Source organism: Gallus gallus, chromosome 7 (genome assembly GCF_016699485.2).
Source record: "Gallus gallus isolate bGalGal1 chromosome 7, bGalGal1.mat.broiler.GRCg7b, whole genome shotgun sequence".
Classification (NCBI taxonomy): domain Eukaryota; kingdom Metazoa; phylum Chordata; class Aves; order Galliformes; family Phasianidae; genus Gallus; species Gallus gallus.
The window spans coordinates 19,647,679-19,673,539 of record NC_052538.1 but is presented as its reverse complement, the minus strand read 5'-3'; the positions used below and the strand labels follow the sequence as shown (position 1 = coordinate 19,673,539).

General features: G+C 40.4%; 1 protein-coding gene across 6 annotated transcripts in view; it reads right to left on the bottom strand.

Annotated features, from left to right (window-relative positions):
• COBLL1 (cordon-bleu WH2 repeat protein like 1) overlaps positions 1-5,986 on the bottom strand; it is a 75,777-nt gene extending 69,791 nt beyond the window's left edge. For 2 of the 6 annotated variants that reach the window (XM_040703572.2, XM_046943813.1), the window contains exon 1: positions 5,916-5,986. Coding sequence is in view for 2 of the 6 variants with exons in the window: in XM_422028.7 (XP_422028.2) it covers positions 5,565-5,608 (44 nt within the window). In the remaining 4 variants the exon portion in view is untranslated. The other 4 variants (XM_422028.7, XM_040703568.2, XM_040703570.2 and 1 more) reach the window with 2 other exon arrangements.
• Positions 5,987-25,861: the final 19,875 nt, after the last annotated feature.

Here is a 25,861-nt window from a genome sequence, read left to right as displayed (position 1 = left end):
CCTAGCCAAAAATATTTGTGTGTTCTATTTTCTTTAACCAAAAATAGTAATCCTGACAATTCTAGTCTTGCAGAACAGCTGACGTACACACAAGCCCCCAGGGAGACATTTCATCCATATGTTAGGGCCCCATCCTTTACCCACTCTCATCTTTTTGATCACTTACGACCTGCACTGAAAGATGCACAAAAATGCAAGTGCCCTTTTTGAACTTGGTAATCTCCAAACAAACGAAAAACAAATCCAGGAACTCTTAGTTTGGTAAATACTCCTATGGGATTGCACTCCTGATGCAAAAAAAATATGTTTCCTTAACTATGAAAAAAACATACATTACTACAATCATCCATCACCATGCAGATTTTAAGTTAGAATGCACCTACCTGAATTCCAGGTAGTAAAAGTTTACTCTTGTACAAAGAGTTGTACTTTTAGTTGTGAGGCCTTATTTAGGAGAGAATTCAAGTGAAACCTCAAATTTTTAATTGCCTGTTACAAGTCAAAACAGTGTTGTTTTTTCCCCTCCTGAGCTCCCCATTGTCGCATGCTGCACAGTTTCCTTTTCATTGTGCTAATGCTGGGCATAGTCACAGAACTCTACAGGAGTCTAGGAGAAAACATCTCAGCTTCTTGTCATCCTCAAAAGCCTTGACGTCAACTCACTGAGTTGCAGAGCAGAGTACAGCAGCAGCAAATGCTCCCGGCAAAGAACAGCCCTTTCTCAAGCAGCCTGCAGCTGTGTGAGTGTGAAGCCAAAGCAGCAGGTCATCTGCTGGGGAGCTAGGGAGAGCCAGGTGAAAAGGAAGAAAAGACCTGTTTTAACTTGCAAGCAGACATGAAAAAGAACACTCTGCATTCCTTGCTCTCTTAATGGAGTGAATAAATGGAAATTTACACTGGCTTGTAAATTTCAGGGGAAAAAAACAAAAACAGAATTATTTAGCTGAGCAGGTGCTAACCAAGAGCTGTTCGGATAATTTGGGATCTGCCACTCCCCAGCATGCACAAAACTACAACAGCAGCTGGAAACGACAGCAGCCACGCCATAACTTGCACACTGAGAAAACGTCCACACCACAGTCAAAAAAGAGAAGCAGTGCTGGACTTCGTGAAGGGAGGCCTATTTAGATGTTACTAGATTAGAGCAGAAACCTTTTGTTTGTGAGTCTGAAACATTCCTGGTGAGTCAATTTACCTGTCAGATGATGGGATGACTATACAGGTCTCCTCTGGGATCTAAGCTTTTGGATCCTTACAATGGGCCCTTTTCTTCCTCCACCCAACACAGATGCTACTACTCAAAACAGTGATCTTCAGGTTTACATGAACACTGTAGTCTCTTATACAGTTAACAAAAGCATCCAGTAACAATAGAAAAGAAGAACTTCACATAAGATAACATTGAAACAAATCCACATCCTAGTCCAAAACACCTTTTTTCTCGCATGCCTTTGAACTGTCACTAGTAACTACCTCTCCCTTTTCAGGAGGTAGCATCATGCTGGACAAAGCCTTGAAATAGTTGCTGATTTCTCTTTAGTATACTACCCTCCCACACATTTTTTCACTCTAGCATCCACATTCCTTAGCTCCCTAATGTTTCCTTGATCTCATTCCCACAGCAACACACTCCAACAGGGAATGTAACTGTTCAATACTCAGCTATGACTTCAGACTCAACGTTTGAATATCCAAACCAGCCACTGAATATAACAACATTCAATTCAAAGCACCACTGTGTCATGCAGCTCTTCCATGTTGCCTTGGTTAAGGCAGACACATTAAAATGAACAACAAAATCACCATGAGAAGTGTTCCATATACATTCCAAATTCAGATGGCAAACTACACTCTGGAATGAGGAACATTCAAGTGGCTCCCGACTGGGATCCACCCACAAAGTGGTTAACTCCCTGCTTTAAACACTCAGCAGACACTACAGGCACAAGTTCTCAAAGTTCTTTCCATTTTGCCATTTTTTTTAATTAGTTCTTCTTCATCGGGTCATGGGAATGAGAAAAAATGAGCTATTTATCTTGAACTCCTGAGTGTAACAAATAGAGTACATTTAAGATCGGATAGTCCACTGCACCCAGTCCAACCTACACCCTGATTCTAGAGAGTGTTACCGCAAGCACAAAGGTATTGTGTTTATCCGTGAGTTTCTATACACGATAAAGCAGTATACAGATCATTAGCAACAGCTAATTCACTGGAAGTAGAAAATGCAGTTTCAGGCCTAACCCACACTTCACCAAAGGGGAAACTTGCATTCTCCACTTTCCCCTCCAACCTGCTGCTGTGGTGTGGCAGCTGACTACCTGCCCTGCCGGCAGCACTGCACTTTCACACCATACAGGACTTCATTCGCACTGCAACAAATCTGTGGCCAGTCTGGGAACCGGCTCAGCTGACAAGTTGAAAGAGAGGGAGAGAGCTCAAACCAGCATTTTAAGCTTGATGCCAGACATTTTTCAACACTGAACCACAGCTGATGTCTCTGGAGATCTGTAATCTGATTGAAATTATTTGATAAAAAGAACTCAACAGTTGTATTGAGGCAGACACACAACAGATAAGTTAAATTTCTCGTTCTTTCTGAAAACACCCACATCTATTTCTCAAAGGCAGCTCCAACCAAGTGAAAAGATTTCTGTCTTGCTCCTCTTACTAATTTCAGTACATTCACCAGGCTGAGCTGCCAGGGAGCGGAGCGTGACGACACCAGAGGAGGTTCCTGCAGCACGCAGGCACTGCCCCATTCTGCACTGACCCCACTGCCTTCAGCCCTGGGGAAAAGCTGTAGCTCCCAGCTGTGCTCTCATGAGACATGGAAATAAAGAGACAACATTTTTTATTGCTTTGCAAAGGCAGAACAGAAGTTGCTGCTCTGAAAGTAAACATACATATGATTAAAGGGAACAAATTAAATCATAAAATTATCATAAACCGATTAGAACTGAATTAAAAGGCGTACCATAATGTCATACTGATATTTGAAAGGAAATAAATCTTTACTTTACTGAAATCCAAATTTGCTCCAGCAGTTTAACAGCATATTTATTGGCAATACTTCACAGTAAAAGCCTTTGTCAAGTAGTGAAATCCCCTCGTTAACGTAAAAATTTATTTACACCAGAGGTTCAGCACTGCTCTTTAGAATAGTATGAAAACCGTGGTCAAGATGCTGGATACCATCCACAGTCCATTTTTTTATTTTTACTTTTTAAGTATGAAAACACACATTTTCCTATCATCCCGTAGCGCAGTGAACACACAAAGCCAATTCAGCTCTGAACAGGAGCACTCTGTGTCACTGGCCTGGCAGAAGTGCGCTGCCAGGAGTGCTCCTCAGACACGAGGCAAGACGGATGAGCCATAAAACTATTAAAAGTATGTCCGGCCAAGCTTCGCTTACCAGAAGAAACTGTGTGGCACGTACAGCCAGTTACTGGGCATGCCCTCTATTCACGGCATTAAAAAAAAAAGAAAAAAAAAACTACAAACCTTTACTGATTTACCTTGGTTATACTTTGAGAACAACACAGGCACATATCTCTGCACTTTTTCCACCATATTCAAGTGAACACATATTCACAAACATTATAAAATTAATTTTGTTCACTAAGAGAGCATAAAATCAAAATTGTTCTCTAAAGCTCATCCCAGCATAATAAGAAAATTCCATACAGAAAAGCCACAACATAACGCAGAACACGAAGTTCTACAGAAATTGCAAAGCTAACTAAATAGTGACACATGAAAACTCACAACACAGCATGGCCACATCTACTCCTCCTGGCAGTATGCATAAGAGCCCTACCGAGCTGTGCAGTTAGCACAGATTACACCTCCTAGCTTCAAAGGGGGTTTAAGAACACATTTGCTGGTAACAAATTCAGCTGTGTTTTACCAACATTCCCCACCTGGTTAGGCAGGATAGGAGGAGTCACAACACCATACCACAGAGTTCAGTAATGCGTCTGAACGATACTGCTATTTCAGAAACACAGTGTTCCCTCTAATCTCACCAGCGAAGGGGACTACAGCACTGCTGCCTGCTCTAACACAAGTCTGCGGATCCTTATTAGTAACTGGGGGGGATTTGCTGGTACACAGATTTTTTTTCTCAAATCCAGCACTTGGATGAGCAAAGGAGACCATCTTCAGGAAGTAATTAAGACTGGCAAGGTGGAACTCTTGTTGTAACAAGTAAGGAATGATAAGTTGATTTTCCAAGCACTAAATTACATGGGAACAGCTGATAAAAGGCCTGAAAATATATCTGCAGGGCTAACGAAAACAAGCATTGCTGTTAGCTACAAAACTGAGATGTGAACGCTGATGGGTGCCTGAAGCCACATGAAGGGAACACACCACCCCTCCTGGCTCGGGCAGGCCGAGCAGCAGCACAGCACAGCCGGCAGCACTAGGGCAGGCCGCAGGCCTATGGGACCTGCTGGTGTGGCCTTCGCTTGTTTTTGTGTTCCAGCCCCAAGGAGAACAGAGGACCTTGAAGGCACGCTGGTTTAGCGCCTTCCTAACCTGTTATGCTCTATCCCTGCACATTCAGTTCTTTCACGTGAACCCACATACCCAAGCCTTTGAAATGCAGTAATTATCTATACGGTAACTATACCTACTACACTGCTTAGAGCTGTCAGCTTCACTTCTGGGCGGCCACGTATTAACGTGGGATTACCACAAGGACCAAGCTGAAGAAGCACCTTATCAGCTCTCCACGCTCGCTCCACCATCCATCACTCACACTGATTTGATCACCGCTCCAAGCACCGCCACCAGCCACCACCAGCTCTATGAGCTTATCGTGCACCCAGTTAGCCAACTTCTGCACCTAACATGAAAGCTCCCAGAACGTCCTGGGGCTAAAACACAAACGCCCTAAAGCCAGCCGCAGGGCGCCTGCCAGCCCTGCCGTGGGGTGAGCGCCTACCCTCGCCCTCCTGCCACCCCGTCCCCACCTCGCTACACCGAGACATAAAGCCATCTCTTGAGAGTTTCATCTTCTGGCAGGCTGTAAGCGATTTATCGCCTGCCGGACAGGGCTGGCGCCGGCAACCAAGCACACCTGCCCCTGCTTCCTCCCGTAGACACGCTGCACGTTTACCTTTCAGGCTCTCAGCACGGGCACTTACCGGAGCGCTACGCTGTGCTCCGCTCCCCCACACTACCACCGCTTCTGCGCCGACAGCGGCGGTTACAGAAGGAGCCGTCCCGAGGAGCCGCTCCCCGCGCCGCAATGCCGCCGGGCAGGTGCTCCGCGGACGGTGGGAACGCCCTGGGCGAGGCGTGAGGGCTCACGGTGCCCTCATCCCGTCGGCCCACAGCCCATTCCCGGCTCAGACGGCGCTCGAGTGCCGTCGAGGAACGGAGCAGCGCGCGCCATGCCCCCCTTCCCGCCCCGCCGGCAGCCGTTTAACGGTCGCCGCTCCATCTGCCGGCTCCACGGGGCGCCGCCGCCCGAGCGCGTGGAGGGAGCTCGCGCCGCTGGGACCCGCACCGCGCCCCCCTCCCCCCCGCTCCGCGCGATGTGCCGCGCTTACCCGGAGAGCGGCGGGACGGTCGCCTGCGGAGCGCGGCCGGCCATGCCTGCGGCGGGGACCCGCCTCACCTGCGCGGGGTGGGCTGCGGAAGGCGGCCCCGCTCCGCCTCGCCCCCGAGCGCGGGCATTTCCCGCCGCTCAGAGCGCGGCCATCGGGCTGCCTGTGCCGGGTCGGCCGCTCGCCAAACCACACCTCGGGCGGAGAAGGGGGGAATGAAAACGGAAAAAAAAACAACAACAAAAAAAGAAACTTGGCGGCGAGAAACTTGAAACGCGGCACCCTCGCTCGCGCAGACACAGAGGCTCCCTGTTCCCGGCCCGGCTCCTCCCTCCGCGGTCCGCCTCCACCCACCGGCTCCAGCCCGACGCCCGCCCGGTGCGGGACGCGCACTCCCGGCCGCGGCTGTCAGGGCCCGCGGGGGCAGGGCTGCTCCTCCCGGCTGGAATTTTCCTCTCCCCGAGCAAACCGTCCCGGCCGCCGCCTCGGGCTCAGCCCTTCCCCATTCCTGCCGGCAGGGCGCGGGGCGAAGCGCCTCCAGGTGCGGACAGCCCGCGGCAGCCCGGCTGTGAGTACCGCCAGCTGTGCCGGTGTCACACCGGGTGAGCAGGACGTGCCGGCACAGATAACGCACAGCACTTCAGCCGGGTAATACTTCGGCCACTGCTAAGCACAAGTACAAAAACAGCCAGTAACAGTGTATTTATATATCTTTTTTTCTTCGGGGGAAGAATTAGAGTGGCATTGAGATATAACTGCCCCTTTTTTCAGTAGTTCTAAGACTAAATATTGGGGAAAACTACTGTAGTAGCCCATTCTATGTGAATATTGTGCACGATATGTGCATTGTTTAGTATGATACAGTTATCCCTCTACTGTGGCCTGGTGGGGCCACATCTGGAGTACCCTGTCCAATACTGGGCCCCTCAGTTCAAGAAAAATGCGAAACTGCTGCAGAGTCTCTAGCAGCAGGCCACGAAGATGGTCAGAGGCCTGGAGCATCTTCCGAATGAGGAGAGGCTGAGAGATCTGGGACCATTCAACCTGACAAGACTGCGAGTGGATCTTATTAATGTTTACAAATATCTAAAGGGACAGAGCCAAGTGGATGGAGCCAGGCTCTTTTTAGTGGTGCGCAGCAACAGAACAAGGGGCAAGTTCCATAAAACATGCAAAATAACTTTACTGTGACTGTTACAGAGCACTGGAACAGGCTACTCAGACGTGTTGTAAGTCTCCTTCTCTAGAGGTATTCAAAACCTGCCCAGACACTTTTCTGCCCAACCTACTGTAGGGAACCTGCTTTAGCAGGGGGGCTGAACTCAATGCTCTCTGGAAGTCCTTTCCAACCCCTATGATTGCATGATTCCACGATTCTATGATGGTAACAAAGTCCGCCTTCTCCCTGTATGCCCTTCTCACTTGCACTGTGCTTCATCAATAAAGATTTTATTTTGCTATTACTTTCTGTTTCTTCAATAAGATTAACTAACCCTGAAGCTTTGACAAACTCGAGAGGTTGATCACAGCCTGAATAACCACATGCCATTATGAGGCACGCCCCATGAGCCTGCCTCAGTTTCAAACCCCAAAAAAAGCACCGATGAGTCAAGGTGGATTTTCCATGGTTTTCAGAGTTCAACAAACTGATCAGAAGAATCTCAAGAACAATCCCAGTGAAGGCCTTACATGCATCTCTGATTCTTTTTGTCTTTTGACAGTCCACTCTCTTTTCTCAAATTGTTTGGACGTTTTCCAGATTAGGATGAAGGCTAAAAAGTAATCCCTTTGGATGCCGACAGTTCCCACAGTAAGGGTGAGTAACTGTTTATTATTCAGAGCATAGCCTTAAAGTATGAAAGAACTTTATGATTCTAACCAGGTACTTTGGAGGCAAAATGTTTAAGTGATCCCATCTTCTAAATGCTCAAACTTCCACGTCACAAAGGTGTGAGATAATTCAACACGATAGTGCTGCTATTTGAACTGAAGACCATCACATCTGATTATATATTAGTTAAAATAATTATGTAAGTTGGTGTGATGCTCTTATCTCTGCTAGTACACTTTGCTGGACCATCAACTGATACGAAACTGCTCTACCATTCTCTTTAACATCTCATTTGAAAACAACTATAATATACAGCCTACTTCTCTGGGTAAGTACTAGTCCAGAATAAAGATTGTGATTAATTGAATAGCTCACATGGGCTAATAATAGAAACTCAACAAAACCAGGGAGAAAAGAGACCATCAATATAAGGGAAATAAACTAAAAATAAATAAAAATGCTACCAATGGAGATTTCCAATGAAGAGTAGGGATATATCTAATAAAGCAGTTCTGTCAGTAATGCTAATCTCATTTCAGGGAAGAGGTTATGCTTATCTTCTTACACTAGCACTTCTCTTGTTCAAACCTCAGTTGTCAACTAAGCACACCTGAAATGCTGATCACTAGGAACACCACAGGCACTGAACTCAAGTGCACGCAGGCTGTGTTCTGCAGTAACAGTTTTATGGTGACTAGACTTAAAGCAGTCGCTTTTCTGAGACACTGGAGACAATACTTGTCCCAGGGATTTTCAAAACCAAAATCTGGACTGATGTGGCATTTTTGTTTGTTTGCTTTTTTAACAACACAAAATCAGTTGTGTTTGTGTTTCTAAAGATGCTGATGAGCCAAACTCTATTTCTATTCTTCTGTGTTTATAATATTCACAAGTTTGTCCTGAACTCACAACATTGCTCACACAAAGCAAATGTAACTCTCATACACAATAGACAGAAGACTGCAACAAGGGATACCAAATAAGTGGGCTATTAATGCACTATATGTCTCCCCAGTTGAATATTTTAAAGGAAAAAAAGAACATTTGAAGAAAAATTGTGTGGCTTTTCGAAGCTAATCTGAGAAGATAACATTGTAGAGGTTAACAATGTGGCAGGTTATTAATTGCACAGTTGCAATAATGTCATCCTTTGTCTATGGGTTGAGGTAGAACAATCATTTAGCTGGAAGCATTAATCCACATGGCAAGCCGCCAATCACTGTACTCAATGCATGTACTTGGTGCCATTGTATACTTCAACACAAATGTTTGCAGAGTAGTACCCATTTCTGATTACTGTTAGCATAACCTTCAACTAGTGAGAACTATTCATTCCAATGGGTATTTGAAGGAGAATTTCTACCACAGGTAAGGTCACGGAGTTCCAGGAAACTACTAAGTATGGGTTTTTCATAGAAGATAAATTACTGAAAACAAAGTCCTGCCTGTTCTGAAAAAGCAGTAATATCCCATGGCGTTTTTGTAACAGCTGGTGGTTGTCTTTGGGAAAACCTCCATGCCTCCATCCACATGGAGGCTGCTATCCCCTGTTCAAGAGGTTGCCAGAAATGCGGAATACAAATATTTTGGAATGAAAGATGCTACAGAAATGTAATATACTGTCTAATTGTCAAACAGGTATGTCCATTATTGCTTATGGCAAAAGTTATTTAGAGCACTGAATAGACCACAGGAGCCATACAACATTTTCCCTGCTGTAAAGGTCTGCTTGCAAGGTCTGTTTTAATTCATTCATAATAGCAGCATATTACTGGCATTGTGTGATTTAAGGATGAAATTTAATGTGCACCTACTGCAGTTCTGTAGATAGAAAACTACACCGTATCATACAGTCATCATTTTGCATAATATTGTGCAATATAGGTGTGGAATAAACTATGGAATTGAAGTGTTTTCCTTGTGAAATTAATTTTATGATGCATAATTTAAAAAGTTAGAAAGCTGGGCTGTTTTATTCTGCTGTAGTTCCAGACATGATAAAATCATTTTGTTTCCACTACAGTATAACAATAAATCAAGACGTTATTCTACGACTCTTGCTCGTTTAAATGAAACCAAATCTGCATGTCATTCCCTTTTTACAGAACAGGCAATCAGTTTGCATCGCATCCTGTTGAGCAGTTGCCTTTTCTGTGTTTGCATTCCAGCATGTGGGTGAGGTTTTAGGGAGCATGCATGCACATGCATACAGCCACTGAACGTATTGCTGTAGGCACAGGGACAGGTTTTTGCGCCCACCTTCATTATGGAATACTATAGGCATCTAATCTACAGGTATACAACAGTATAGCAAAAATTTTGGTCACATCTCTTTTTTTTCTAAGGAGTTCTGAAAGCTATTTCAGAAATCTGGACCAGTTACTATTTCTAAATAGTAACTTCTTACTACCATAAAGAAGTTAAAACCATTACATCTATTTCTCATATTAAATAACCTCAGTGCCTGAGGATTAAGCAATTTGCCAAAATCCCAGCTAGTTAACAGCACAATTGGGAATAGCACAATTTTGTATTGCAACTAGTTTTATTCTCTATTTTCATCAGATAATCTTGTGTTGAAGTATACAACAGCACCAAGTACTGCATTGAGTACAGTGATTGGCGGCTTGCCATGTGGATTAATGCTTCCAGCTAAAAAAAAAAGGGGATGATAATAATGAATGGCATCTGCCTGGGAATATCTTATGTTTTTAAGTATACGAAAAATTGATTTCAAAATGAACAGGCTCAAAGTCTGCATGAGATTCACCAAGTAAGTCACTGACATGTACATTTGATAAAGACATCCTATGTAATATGCTGATGGATTTCTATTCAGTTTATGATATGACTACTGATTTTATTTTATTATTATTATCAAGTGCAATAGGACACGTAAAGGATTTAACTCCAGTTAAACAAGAAAAACACTGGTAATATTTCAAGTTAGAATTGTCCTGTCTACGTGACCCAAGGTAATATTAAAATTACCCCATAGCTGGGTTTGTAAAAGGGCTATGCTCTCCACTGGAGTTCAGTTACGGTAACTGAAGTGTAACTCTGCTAACGACAAAATTACGCAGGTAGTATAATTTAGTCTTTGTTTTTAATATTATATTTCAGTAATTTATATTTGCAATATCTATGCTAGTCATCTACGCAAAGACAGATTTCACCCTCAGAAGGAAACAGATCACTTTATTCTAAATTGTGAGCAATGCAATTGTCTGTGTACACTGGCCTGACAGATGAACTTGTCTAACACTAAGACTACAAAAAAGCACCCCGTGTACTGTCAGGTAAGTCATTCTGGCTTTTTACAGTGAGTTATAATAGTAAATGCAGGATCAGATCCAAGAAATTTTCTTCTTTCTTCAGTACACTCCAAAATACATTTTGCTCCTATAAGTGTACATTACAACCATTTACTTTCTTAGAGATGCACTGCCCTGTTGAGGCATATTTAAGATTAACAGGAAATACTACGATGCATTCCCACTGCTACCATTACAGTTTCACTCTGCTACTATTTTTGCTTTTGGATCATCACAGTGAATATTCTACCACATTACATGTCATGATTACTAAGTTATTTTGCTTGTTGAACTGTATTTCTGAGCATGCGTTAAATAAGAACTAGTGAGGTGGAATAAATTCGTACTCAAGTAACACAAGGAAGTTTCAAATGATGTAGAGTGTTTAGTGATTTGAGATACAGCACAGAGTTGAGATACGGGACAAAGTAGCTGAAGTATAGCACAGGTATCTTTTCTGGCATGTACGTGCCAGTATTTGTAGCAAGTAAATACCATAAAGATAGTAACTGCAGAGCAAAGAGTCTCATGTATAAGAATAAGCCCACGGTGATATAGACCAAAAGAGCTATCTTAACCTTTGTGTAAATTGCATAGAAGTGTAACTTGTGTATACAACTGTGCACTGTGGCATAAAAACAAATCCAATAAGGCAGAGAATTCTCACATTCTAATTACAGTGTTTACCTGTAGTGGTTTATATTGCTTTTTACTGTACATTAACATCTATTAATTCACCCTAGTTAAGTACTGTGTACTGATCAGAGACAAACACTGCATGAAATTATCCAGATATTTTCATTAAAAATAAAGTAAATTTTTAAAGAGGGAAAAAGCTCAGCTAGAGCTTGAAATGTTGTACACAGAACCAATAGAAATGCCCTTAGCTCAACCTGACTTGAGTCAGGTTGACTGGATTTAGAAGACTACACAATGTTTTCTGCACAGCAGTACAACTGCACAATGAAAAGTTCTGAAGATTCAGCTTTTAAAAAGCTAGCTCATTAAAGATAGAATTACTTTAATCTTTTCCTTTAGAATAAACAAACAAAAGAAAAAAACAAAACAGACGTATAGAGCAAAAGAATTTCGAACATGTCAGTCCCACTCCATGTAGCTCCAGTGCCACAGGTTTCTGTCAGGAGATGTGAAATTTCCATTGTTGTTACATACTGGAGCCTCAGGCCACATAGCTGCTATAATAGCATTATAGCTATTTCTGTCCTTATGGAACGGGGCCAAAGCTATTCCCAGGAATAAAGGATACAAAATGAAGAGTGATGTTTTTATCTTCACTATTTCTTCCTGGAGAAGGCCAAGCTGATGGAAGGCAAATCCATCAAGAGTTGACAAACACAAAGCATCATCTCTGGCTCAGGAAGTTCCTGAACTACAGATTGCAGCATGGTTGAACATTGGCGGAAGTTACATGTGCTTTCCTTCAGTTATAGTTCTTTCTCAATGTCCATTTTTGGCCATTGTTAGAGACAGGATACCAGGCCAGATAAGACTTTTGGTCTTACCTAGAAAGATCATTCCTAAGTTCTGAGGTTCATTTAGATGGTTGAATGTCTGACTTTAAAAGAGAAATGTCTAATTTTTAATAAAATTGAAGGTGTATTATAGATGCCTGTGGTTTCTTTGAACCTACTGTAATTATTACTTCAGGATTTTGCCATCAGTCTTATTTTTTTTATTGTAGTGCACCACACCTCTCATTCATTAGGCATCCAGTGAGCTGGCAAAAGCAGTTTGGAGGTGTTAGAAGGTAAATTATAGCTTTGCTGAATGTCTTGAATGCTGACTTTAGAAACACTATGGAAAGTGACTATGGAAAGTGGTCATGCAGAATGGCTTCATTAACAGCCCTAAGGCCAGCGTGTGTGAAAGAAACGGTGGAGGGACAGGAGATGTTTTATTTCTTCTAGCAACCCAGTAAATGCTTGTTCACCAGGCTGAACCATACAAGTCAGCCCATTATAGTCAGATCCAAGGTCTCTGGCTTCATTCCAGGCTAAGATTCACAAAGACAAACATGTATATGCTAATTAAAATCATGAGAGTCTACTTAGGCCAAACAGTTAAAGACAAAAGACAGAACCATTGTTGAGCTGCCCAGATGCAGGAGCAGGAGAAAGCAAGGGGGAAAACAGAGTCACCCTAAATTTTTGTACATTTTTGATTTTGCTACTTGTGAAACTACATTTGAGAAGCTGTAGACTCTGGTCAACATGGTGTCAATTTGGTTTAAGTCCCACAACCATTTTTCAAGTGAGCTATTTCTTCTCCTGACTTTGCAGACAGAACCCTGCAGCAGAGCCTGTTTTAAGAAATTCAAGATGCACTTCAGAAAATCCTTGGCTGAAGGTCAGAAAATTTTGGAAACGTTTAAAGTGAATGAAAAAGTAGAGGGAGATGAACCTGCATGACAGCTCGGGAGATAGATTCCTGCAAAGGAAATTGTTTTAAGAAGTAGATTGTGATTATCAGCATTAAAAAGGAACATTATATTTTCCAGTATAATACCCAAAGACTGAGATGAGAAAAAGAGAATCAAGAGGTAAAAGTGTCCAGCAAGGCTAGACTAGATGGCTAGTTGTGTCTGAGTGTATTGGAAGTTTTGTGACAGAAAAAATAACGGTCTTGCACTGGTCACACTGGTCTAAAGATTAACTTTGCATTGTGAGGATTTAAACCCCAAGTCACTCAATTCTGTCCAGATCTGTTTGACTGTTAAGGTAGATGTACAGCTGTGTGTCATAATTTCCAGCAAATATATATTTTTTAACTTTCTCAAGCCATCTTTTTTTTCAATTCACACATCACTGATAAAAAAATATTCAGAATACCTAAAGTTCAGTATGAATTTTGCAACTATTTCATTCTTAGTCAAGAGTCAGAGAGCTCAAAGTAAATACTAATACTCCTCAAGGTGCAGATGCCCAAGACTGATTAATTCTCTAAGACTGAATCAGGAAATAGGTTTGTTACTGTCTTTCTGTGTGAAGAGAACAGAATCAGAGTGATGCAGCTCCACCAGGCAGCTATCATTCTGATGTAAACCTGAAAGGTCATGAATCTGAATTAGATCTTTCGAACTGAAATAGCAGAAACTAAATTTCTAATCACCTAAACTACTTTAATGGGTTGGAATTACAGAATATAAAGTTATTTTTGTCCGTGTTTTTCAATAACATATTTCAGTCCTTCATTATGAAAATTATATTTGGGGTTCAAAAAGCAAACAGTAGTTTAAAGATTTATACCACCGATAGTTAACCTGAATAACGTATCAGCTTATATGATGCTTATGAATTTCAAATGAGACTAACCAATATGCTCTGTGGAGTACAAAGCAAACAATAGAAGTGAATGTGATGCATTATAAGAGTCAAGGAATAACAAAAACTTGTGCTATTACTCCAGCAAAACTTTACATAATTTATAGAAGAAGAAGGTGAAGTAGTATTTATTAAATCCTTCTGTACAACAGTTTACTGTGTTTATCCAGCAAACCTGCCATTCCAGAGTTCTCTCTAGATTGCACCAGATATCAGAGAGTATCGTGCAATGCAAAATGCCATAGGAGACAGCAATCTGATTAGAACTGCAGCATTTCATTTGCAAACAGCCTACTTCAGTTACAGGTTAACATAAATGATTTTTAGGAGAAAAATCAGTGGTTGGTAAAAGCAAGGTACAAATAAAAGGCATGCTGGAAATTACAGGAAAACTTTAGGAGCTGATTGTAGTATATGTTTTAGATTTTGCATATAGCTTATCATTTTTTATGCGAGAAGTCTCATCAAGACAAAATACACATTCCAGAGATGGTTTTACCTTGCTCCATGAAACAAACAAACAAAAAAACCCACCACCAAACAGTGATCTCATTCATTTTTAAGAGTCAGCGCAACATCTGTTAAGTCCAGCCACAATGTAACATAGTAAACATAATACAAAATATGGAATCTATTAGAATTATAATCTGTTTATTATTTTAATGACTGGGAGTAAAGGAAGGGGTCATAATGCCTTTTCCCACTTGTTAGAAATTTCATTCTTGTCTGCTTCAGGATCTACCTCAATAGCAGACCCTGCATGAACAATACTCATGTTTAATCTGCAGTACATGAAACAGAAAAGTGGAATAATATGATGGTTAGAATCCCCTGCCAAATCTAAAACAAACAAGTTCCAACACCTCCAATCCTCCCTATCTCTACCCAGAGGCATACAAAAGTCAGTAACTATTGCAACGATCTCTGTAGCAACATCTGATCTCTCAGTCCTATGTGTATTTTTTGCATTCCCATGCTTAGATACATGTATGCAACATTTTAAGTCTAATTACAGGAATGTGGTAGAGCCCACTGTAAAGAAGGGGTATGCCACAGAATGATGCCTGTTAACCAGCAAGAAAAACTTCCCTGAATTCCCTACACCTGGCAGTCATTGTAACTCCATTCACTGTTCAAATTGTTAAGGCTCAAACTCTCTTACCAAAGTGTGAATAAGCAGAAAGGCCCTTGTATATAAAATATGATGGAGAGCAGCAAGTCTTAGCACACCATCTGCAGTGACTGCTCTCAAATATTTATTATGCATAATTCTACTAAGGAATAATCAATAAGCCTTGCCAGAGAGCTGATGAGAGTTCACAGGAGAAAGCTGTGTGTCAAGCAGCCTGTGACAGTATAAAGAGACTACAGAAATACATGCATCCAAGGGGAAGAGCTGTCAGGCACTTAGAAGTTAGCATTCAGTCACTCTCAGTTTCATGAATACGTGCTGGATTATTACATGAAAGGAAACTGAGCCTTCAGGAGAATAATTATTCAGAGATCTATAACCCCACTTGCAGTCCTAGTGATAGCATGTGCTGCAATACAGGTGCGGCTGCTGCCATGGATGACCTCCCTGACAAGCACCTTATCCTCACCCTAGTGTTCTGGATTCTCAGTGATATACATCACAGTTACTTTGACTTAATGAATGGTGACTTCCTCAGAATACTATCTTCTGGCTTGTTATGAGAGTGAATGCCCAAGGGTGGATTGATTACGATCAAAAAGCAGCAAAAAATTCTCTTTTCTCTGTTTCTTAAGGTTCTGATTTCAACTATTCTTGACTCCTAATTTTCTAACAGTGATCTCCACTCCAGGCATCTAAAGATCAACAACTATCTTGCCGAGAGGATCTCAAGTGTTCTGGGATTCAGTTTGTCTCTGCAGACTAAAACTGCACTGCCACTGTTTGTTCAGCCGTTGCCATTGTGTGATACAATGGGCCTAGATTACCATTTATCAGACCTGTTCTTCCAGCTAGTCTACATTCCTCGCCTTCTCCACTTCCAGGATGGGGAGATCCTTCCTGAGCCTCCCAAAGACGCATGCTTTCCTTTCAAGAAAACAACATTCACTTTAATAATTAATTTAAAACTGAAACAAATGCTTTGAAGAATATTTTGATTTATCACCTTGATATAATGATCTCCTTCCTCTAAAGCTTCACAATTCTGATAAAATAAACATATTCCTTTGCTCTAGCTTGATTCATGAAGTCTTTTCCAAAATTTTCCTATTTAAAATTTCTGTTGCTCTCTGCACGCTCAATGCAAGCTCAGTGGAACAGCTTTATTTATTGAAAAGGAGTTTAAAAGCTTGGCACTGCGCACAAGCTATGATATTGTAAAAATACTAAAATGGAAAGGCTTAGGAATAATAACAAATCAAATTAAAACGAAAAAATAGTTCAGTACACAAAATGGCTATTTGATCAGAAAAATATCTAACCATCTCTTACAACTCTTCTCACAAGCACGTTTTTCAGACATTATTATATACCCACCTGTAGGTTTTCATAGTCTTTACAGAAGGCAGGTGTGCTCAGTAAACTAAGAATCATCATAATGCTCATTCATTCACCTGTAACTGAAATAACCATAAATAATGCCTTGAATTCACTGTCATCGGGAGAGGAACGATGTACTGAATAGTATGAATGCCCTCTACAGGTAGAACAAGAAACCTCTATAATTCCAGGATTTGAGTTTGTCTATTCACTAAGTAGGTACTAAATAATTAAGTCTATTTTGGTCCTTATAAGATCACAGTGACGTTATCTGAAAATTGTGATGCACTGGAATCTGCTGATATTGTTGACAGACAGTTCAAAAACTATCACAGACCTTCCCCCATTCTAATAGGCAGGCTTATGGAGGCCTGCTCTGAGCCTACTGCTGACTGTCCAGCCTACGTGGTCAGAAGTTTCAGAGTCTGACAGAACGATCTCTTACTGCTCACAGAAAAACAGCAGTCAGCAACTACAGCCTGCCTGAACTCTGTGACATTCGGCCCCACGAGCTTCTTTGCAGCATATCCGTTCTGGTTTTCCATCTGGCCAAGTGTACTGGGGATGAGATCAACAAAAACATAAAGATATGTACTCAGTTTCGGGGAAGAATGATCTCATCCCACAGCCAAAGCTGAATGCAAATAAAGCTAATTGAACACTTCTGCATTCAGAGCATGAAACAAGGCTTTTAAACAGTCTTTTCTGGAATAAGAGGACTGACAGACACTAAATGAAATGTGGTAAATATCACATGCAACAGGAGTAACGAAACAACAGAAGCACTGAAAGTCAGTAAAAGCAATCATGGCAACATGACAAAGAAAAAACTATAGCCTTGCTTAATATTAATAGTCACCAACATCCTTACTATTTCCAAAGAAATATACCCAGAACACCCTGCACTGGGGTGGATGAACAAATGGCCTTGAATTCAGGCTGCACATGAGCCACAGTTCTAACTTCATACGCAGTACAGAATGTAGCTACTATTGCATTCACAACCTCTGGCCGCACAGAGATACAGCTTGTTTCCATTTTCCCTTAACTCTGCCATAGAAGTTCAGGGACTATATGCAGGCTGCAGAATCAAAATACCATTACAACACTTGCCTGTTCACTAAAAACATGAACAAATGGCTTCATTTCTATATTTGAGAAAGCAAAGAGACGTGTTCTATATCTAGGAGCCAAAGCTGCCAGCAAAATAAGAACTGAGGAACACAACTTTGATCAGTTCTGAGTTCAAAGAGATGTCACAGCATACATAGCTTCCAAACCAGATTATTGTGACACTGGCAGTTTCAAAAATACCTTTCTTTTTCTGTTCGTGCATACAGCACAAATGGAAATCAGTCAGTCTCCATATGGCTTTCGACCTGCCTAACATTCTCAGTCTATCAAAGCTCTTATGCCATATTTATAGTCCCTTAAAATCACAGTTTTGCGCTGAATCCTAATGTACATTTCTGTACTTTATGTCTTTTCATCTGGGAAATCAGCAACCCCAGTGATGTAGAACACAAAAACTATGGAGACTCTTCTCACGGATGCTGCAGATGTACCACATTCTAAGGGTTACAGAGAAATTACAAGAGCTGCAATGAGCAGAAAATGCTTTCAAAAAGTCCTATATTAATGCTGTTCCTTCTACATGCAACTTAGAGAGTAAATAAATCTTTAGTATTTTCCCCCTCGCTCATGTTGAAAAACTAGAAGTAATACCTCCTATTTCATTATTGCAATACTGTAACAACAGAAAATACAGCAACAACAGCAGAGTTGCAAAGTCCAAGGCCACAGCAAGTAGATATATGCCCAAATGCAGCAACTGTAGATGCAGAAGCAAAGGAAAAAATCTGCTTACCCTTGGAAGGCCTCAGGTATGCAGGGAGCTCCAGCAAGATACCCTCACCTCCACTGCCAACCCTTAAATGAGGTCTGGGAAGGGGTGGATGCTGGTTCCACCCCTTCTGGTCATTCAGGGGCACTGCATACACCTGAGCTCCCCTGGATTGGCCCTACCTTCCCACCAGGTGCTCAATCACGTTTCAAGCTGTGACTTATTTCCACTACAGTTATGTTGGCATACAGCACCAGAAATAGATGGTAGTATGGCAGTAGAGGTTGAACCTTCCCACCAATACTCCATTACCTTTTGTTGCTGTATGACAGATGACAGCACAGATGCAGTATGACAAAATGGCATCTGACATGAAAGTGTGGATGAAGCAAAGGTGCATCAATGAATTCCTTCGTGTGAAAAAAAAATGGCATCTACTGACATTTATTAATGCCTACCAACTGTTTACAGAACCAAACAGTGGATGTGAGCACAGTGAGACAATGGGTTGTACTTTTCAGCAGTGATGACAGCAAGGTGAAAGATAAGCCATGTTCTGGACAGCCATGCACAGCTGTCACACCACAAAATGAAGAGCATCTTGATCAAACCATCCACATGAATCAGCAGATTATGATCAGGGAACTGCATATGAAGCTGAACATCAGCTTCAGTGCTGATATATAATGGTGGCAACACTGGAACAGAAAGAACACTGCATGCAAGTTTGTCAGGACCTGCTGAACCAATGAGGCTGAAGGTGACAAGTTTCCTGGATCATATCATTACAGGTGATGAGATGCAGTGCCACCACTATGAGCTGGAGCCAAAACAACAGTCCAGAGAGTGGCAATATGTGAATTCCTCACTGAAGAAAAAGCTCAAGACATGGCCCTTAGTGGGTAAAGTGATATGCAGCTTTTGGGATAGGAAAGGGATGATCCCGTTGGATTTCATGAAACCTGGACCATCACATCACAATGCTGACTAAGCTGAATGCTAAAACTTCCAGAGTCAGGCCAGAGAAGAGTACAACTTTTCTTCTGCAACACAATAACACTAGGGCCCTTAACAGTTTGAAGACCATGAAGCACAATGCCAATCTTTGCTGGACTATCCTACCATACCCACTGTATAGCCCAGATTTGCCCCCTGACTTCCATCTGTTTGGGCCAACAAAAGACAGACTATGTGAGAAGCATATTCCTAGCAACAACGCCATCAGAGCAGCTCCAAAAGAGTAGGCCACCTCTGCTGGTGTAGAATTATGTACAAGCATACAGGCTCTTGTACATTGCTGACAAAAACATATAGCTAACAGTGGTGACTATGTTGAAAAATAGTGCTTCATAGCTGAGAATTTGCTCTATCAAACAGTATTGTTGTACTCTTTATATCTGTTGTCGTTTCTACAGAAATAAACAGGAGGCACTACTTTCAGAGCAACTACATACAATAGGCTTAGCAGCAGGAAACAAAGACTGATTCTCGTTATATTTGCATTCTGTGTTAGTGTTCTATTTTGCAAGCATTTCCTGTTTCTAAATTGTTATTTCTTGTTTCCAAAGATTGCTTCTGTTGTGCTCAGAAATCTGCATTTGTCCCCATTGATATACTATCTAAGCACTGCACATACCCCTATCCTAACAAGGCCAGGTTAATTCATCCTTCACAAAATGCCAGCACCAGTTTACCATTTGTCACATTTTTGATTCCAAGTGAAATTTCTCTTCTTTCCAGTACAGCTACCTAAAGGCGGTTACTGCCAGCATTAAACATTTATGAAACAGCTTCATTAACATGCCAATACATTTAATTATGGAACTGACTATACTGCTTGGTTGGTGTTTACCAAAACACCCAAACTAGGTTCATTTTCACACTCTGTTGCATAAACTGAAGTGAATATTTATCAAGGTGCCTGTGAGAGAAATATCCAAGAAAACAGGGACTGACTGTAAAGCTGACAGCTTTCAAAGTACCTGGGCATATCATTCACAGCATCTAGAATACAGCATGTCAACAGGTTGTCACAGCCTTAGACTGGGAGTTAACAGGATGGCAGAGCATGTTAAATTTGCTTTGTTTGTGAATATGAAATTAACACTGAATTTTCTGTTTTGAAGAATGTCTTATGGTTGATGCATTGTGTACAAGCTTCTAAGGCTCTTAAAATTACTGATATTTCTGCAGCTTAATTTCAATCCCAGCAGAGTTTTTTTTGTTATTTTCCTGAAATTCAAAGATTGTCTGCAGCTTCCATCACCTCTTCAAATATCACTACAATTACTTCACAATCTACAAAGCAAATCATCTTAGTCTGATGAAAATTGTGGAGTTTTAAGACAAAACTGGTATCACATGAACTAAGATTAATTAAATCCAATAATTATTGCTAGAAATAAAAACAGTAAGAATTCAGAAAGCTATTTTGGGAAGTGGTGGATGCTCTGTTTGTCCATCCTTATTCACAGTCCCATTTAATTAATAAGTTCTATAAAGAACAAAAAAAAGAACAGAAAATAAATTGAAAATGCTATCACAACTCAGTTATGCTGCAATTAATTTTTGAGCACCATCTGCTGGTCTGCTTCTAAAACAACTACCAGATTTCCCGACTGCCAGTAACAGCTAGATAAATACCTGATCTCTACTAACTTACCATTTACTTTGTTACATTATTTATTAAAAGTTCCTATGACTCATACATTGTCAACATATTAGAGAAAATAACAGAATTTATCTAGTCATGGAGGATTTCATATGAGATGTGTTGGAAAGTTTAAAGTAGCTGACAATGCCAATATACTTTGTAGGACTGTAAGTTAACAGTGATGTTTTTAAGTTGAAAAGGTTTCTGAAGTAGAGTGAAAATGAAAGCAACTTGGACAGTTTTGTCTTACTGTACCATATGTCATCCCTACCACAACTCTTGAAGAGGTATCACTGCTGTCTTAGATTTCTTGCAGATTCTCAGATACTGCTGGAAAGAGTTGCAGAGAAATCTACAAAGACAGAACCCCAGCCTCAAATGTATCGTTACGGTTACTTCCTACTCACCCCTTGCTCCTATCAGTGAAAGGATATGGTACCATCTGCTTTCCTTGTCTTTCTCCTGACTCCATTCTCGAAGGGGGAAGGCCTAACATTTCTTCCAGGACATGATGACAAGGTCCCACGTTAGGAGCCCTGTGACAGGGCTAAGCATCAGAAAATCTGTAGCCTTATTCTCTTCATCTCCCAAGAACTCTAAATAAATGTTTCACTTTGCTCTTCCCAAAATACTTCGCAAAATAAGAAACTGCATTCACTTTCTGGTAAAGACACCAGTTTGAGTCACCCTGCAATGAGTCAAGTGAACCTTACCTACCACTTCCTTCCCACTCTAACAAAAGAACTTCAATGCCATCCACACATATAATGAACTAAAACACTTTAAAAAATATCATTTACTTTAAATAAAAAATTAGTTTTACTATCACACTGAGACTACAACCTCCAAGGCATAGGCATACAATGGTAGTCTGTTAATACACTGAACAGTTTCTTAAATTGGTGTTGAATTACCGAACTGTCACAGTTATTGATTTGTATTTCAAAACTGCTTTGTCTACTGCTCAGAATACTGTAGTCAGGCATGACATACTTTGTATAACTTTTAATGTGTCGCAGGAGACTTCTGTCAAAATAAAATCCAGATTCATACTCTGTCAAACACTTAAACATATCTACTTTGTAGATATTGAAATGTAAGCATTTTCTGCATTTTTTGTTAACCACGTATGTTCAAGGACTGCCCTATGAAGGCTCACAACAACTTAAGTCCAAATAGAAGGGCACACAGAACTCTCCCATTCAGGAACATTTTGGAATGGAATTCTGCTTAAAACTTCAAGTAACACTAAGAATTCATAGAGAACGAAAAAAAAATCCAAGTTATTCATAAGGCTCAAGATGGTTCTAAACAGCAAAAGGGCAATGAATTTCTTATCAGTAACTTGTGGGAATCCCAGGAGCACTGACACAGAGTTGTATTTACAGTGATACTGATAGCACAGTTAGTGCAGAAGGAAAAAATCCTGGAATAACATACAAGGAAATATTTCTGCAATTCCTTTAATAATCCACCTAAGACACTGTAGCATCAAAAAAAAAAAGCAGTTTAAAGGTTTGGTTTATGCTTTTTTTTTTTCTTCTTTTTCCTAAAAGGATAGGTATTCCACAAAGAAAATAGTAAACAAAACTTTGTCTCTCATTGATGAAAAGTTAACTGAATCCTTCAACACCACAGTTTGCTTATTTGCCTGGTTGTAACTAGTTCTCTCTTCATCTTTTCATGCCAGTAACTTCCTGCTCTGAGGTTATCCTAATATTCCTCACAGACTTGTATGAGTCATGCAATACTCTGTCTAGTGCCTACTGGCATCCTGACATGTGCGATTTGCTTCCTAATTCTATATTGGTACAATCAGGAAACATTCTACTTATTACAGGGATGGACTAGAAGCTGTTACACAATTCCCTAAATCTAATCATAGGCAGAAGTTACTTATAATACATTCTTATCTCAGCAATTTAAAAGATAGTCCAATGAAATGTAGTTTACATTGGTAGAACACTGGTGTTATGTACTGGAGTTCCAAGAGCTCCCAGCTTATATCTAACTATAGCACAACAAGAACAATGTTGGGTTTTTTTTGGCTCTCATGTTGGAAGCATTAACATCAGTTGGGAGTATTTGCAAATTTTCCACCAAGTTCCTTCCTCAGTTCCAGGAGGCTCTTCTTTGATGTCTTAACTAAAGTTTCAGGATGTTTAACTTGTTGCATCCTGCTTTAGTTCCAAGGTGTAAAGCCTCCTGGAAAGTCCCCAAAAGCTTCAGTCTTTCAAGAATAAAAATTTACAAGCAAATGTCCATATGAGGAAGAAATACATCCTAATAAAATAAGGTAGGAATGCACTACATACAACTTATTACACAATATAGCATGGAACAAAACTCAGGGAATATTTCTAGCCAAGTTTTCTCTAGTAAGTTTACAGTTCTTTAATGTTATAGATCAAGTTCGGTGTATTAGGAAATGATAATCATATTAATGAGGTCTTGAACTTCAAATGCTTATATTAATGTCTGTGTTCAGTTGAGGTTTAACAACAAGGGAGACGCCAAAGTCAAAGACCATTTTCAAGTTTCTTTGTGCTGTCTGCTTTTCCTTGACATTTTAACCAGTTGTCACAGTGAACTTCAAAGTAGTCAGAACTATCTCAAACCAATTCCAAGAGCATGAATGTTTACAGCAAGCAGACTTGTGTCTTTATCACTGGTATTCTCAGGCAGCACAATATCAGATACTTGTAGAAAGCAGACAGCAATATCAGTTCTTTAAATTAAAGTAACAAGCTTCCTCGTAATTTTCTGTATTTTGCACATGTAAAAGGAATGAGGTAGGGTCTCTTGTCCAGTTTCAGAATGAGCAATTACTCTGAAGTATAATGGTATGGGAATTTGATGCATACCAGAACCTAGTATTTACAAACAAACTTGAGCACACATGTCCATGGAGTAGCCTCATAAAAATAAAAACAGATTGAGATGAAAGCATTTCATATAGCAGTAAAATCAGAAGCTATCCCACGAAGGTCATTTTTCAATTTTTAAGGTCATTTCTATCAGTTTGAATGCAAATTATAATTACAATACAGCACCGAATGATCAACTAGAAAACTTTTACTTATTTCCTTCACTAGCCTGAGTTCTGTTCTAAAAAAATCCAAACAAACATCACAACAGGCCAGAATTCAAGAACTGCTTTTTGAAATTCTAACTCCATGTAAGAAAACTATTGTATAATAATCTTCTGTGAAGTTTGTTTTTCCTCTACAAGAGGGGATTTCTCCCTCCTTCCTGCTATGTGAATGTTGTCAGTCTCAAGTTTTGTACTCTCAATACATTTATGTATTCTATCACTTTCTTCTTTTTCCCCCTACTAGTGTTAAGTGTTTACACCAGAGTCCTATTAAATCCTCACACTATATTTTCATTTGCTATTCTCAGAAATACTAAAGAGTTAAATCCTTTCCTTACCAGATCCAATTATTACATGAGTTCAGATACAGAAATTGCATCAAATATATAGGATAACGTCCATTTAGCAAACCCATGCCATTTTGCCCCTTCCATAGAAAAACTTGAGGAGGTTGGCAAATTCAGTCTCTAGGAAGACCCTTTTAATATACGGAGTTTGCCCACTTATCAAGCCAAAAATGCTTCACAAGTGTCTTGAACTGAGAAGCATACTGCCCTAGAAAGTAAAGAAACTGTCTGCTAAGCTCGTACAGGAGTTCCAGTTTCACATCATGTGTCTGGAAATGCCTTCTCAGCTGCAAAGAAGGAATTCAGTAGAAACAATGAGTCATACTACCAGCTTTTGATGTGAAAACCCTGCCAGTGAATGCTTATGGAACAGTTGTTCTCCCTCAGCCTGGACTCCATGAAGTCACACTGCAGAGTTTGGAATTGCTTCCACCACTCCTTCCAATTCAGTGAAAAAGTCTATCCAGTGGGACAACATAGGCAGTAATTATCTTCCATTCATTCTCAGTGAGCTCAATTAAAGCTAGCAGCTTATAAATTGCTGTTTTTGCCTTGGTTGCTTTTTGCTTTTAAAAAAATTCTAGTACATTCGCTACTAATTCTTTGTGGTTGTACTTTTTTTGGCATCACGTTTCCTCCTTTTAGGTTAAATATTTTCTGCTGCATCAGGACTTCTATGCCATAATACTTCGGAGTCTGGGTTTTAATTTTTTTAATATATATGGACTTACATGGTTTATGCATTTCCTTTAATGATAGCTAGCTACAACTTTATTTTGGGGAGCTTCATTTGTTTAATAAGATCATTATGCTATTACAAGCTTTATTATGACAATAAAAAGGTGATTCCTTCTGTATTTAGATAGCCTACAGCAAGTTATCATTTGCAGTTTCAATAAAAATAAGTTATTAGCATAATACTGGAAAGGAGGGAACTATAGCTTCTAAAAAGCCACTTACCACACTGTGGTTAACTAACTTCAGGCATCTACCATTACTGACTTCCCTTTTTACAGTACACTAACAGCTGAGAGAACCCCACCTTCACCTGGCAAGTTCATGATTGAAAACCAGTGAGACGTCTAGAATTATATAGTGAAATGGATGCAATTAGTTTTAGCAAAACAATCTTTTAAGAGCAAAAGAAACTTTACTAGCAACACATTTAACTGATAACTTCTACCTTACCTTTTAGCACTTTGTAATTTGAAAAGCATATGAATCAAATCTACATTTCTAAAGTAGTAAGATACAGAGAGATCTCACCCTTCATAAAAGACAGGTAAATGTGATTCAATATTGAGGTCGTAGAATCTTTAAGTTGAACAGGCAATACGCATCCTACAGATTAATTCTTTTGAGCTT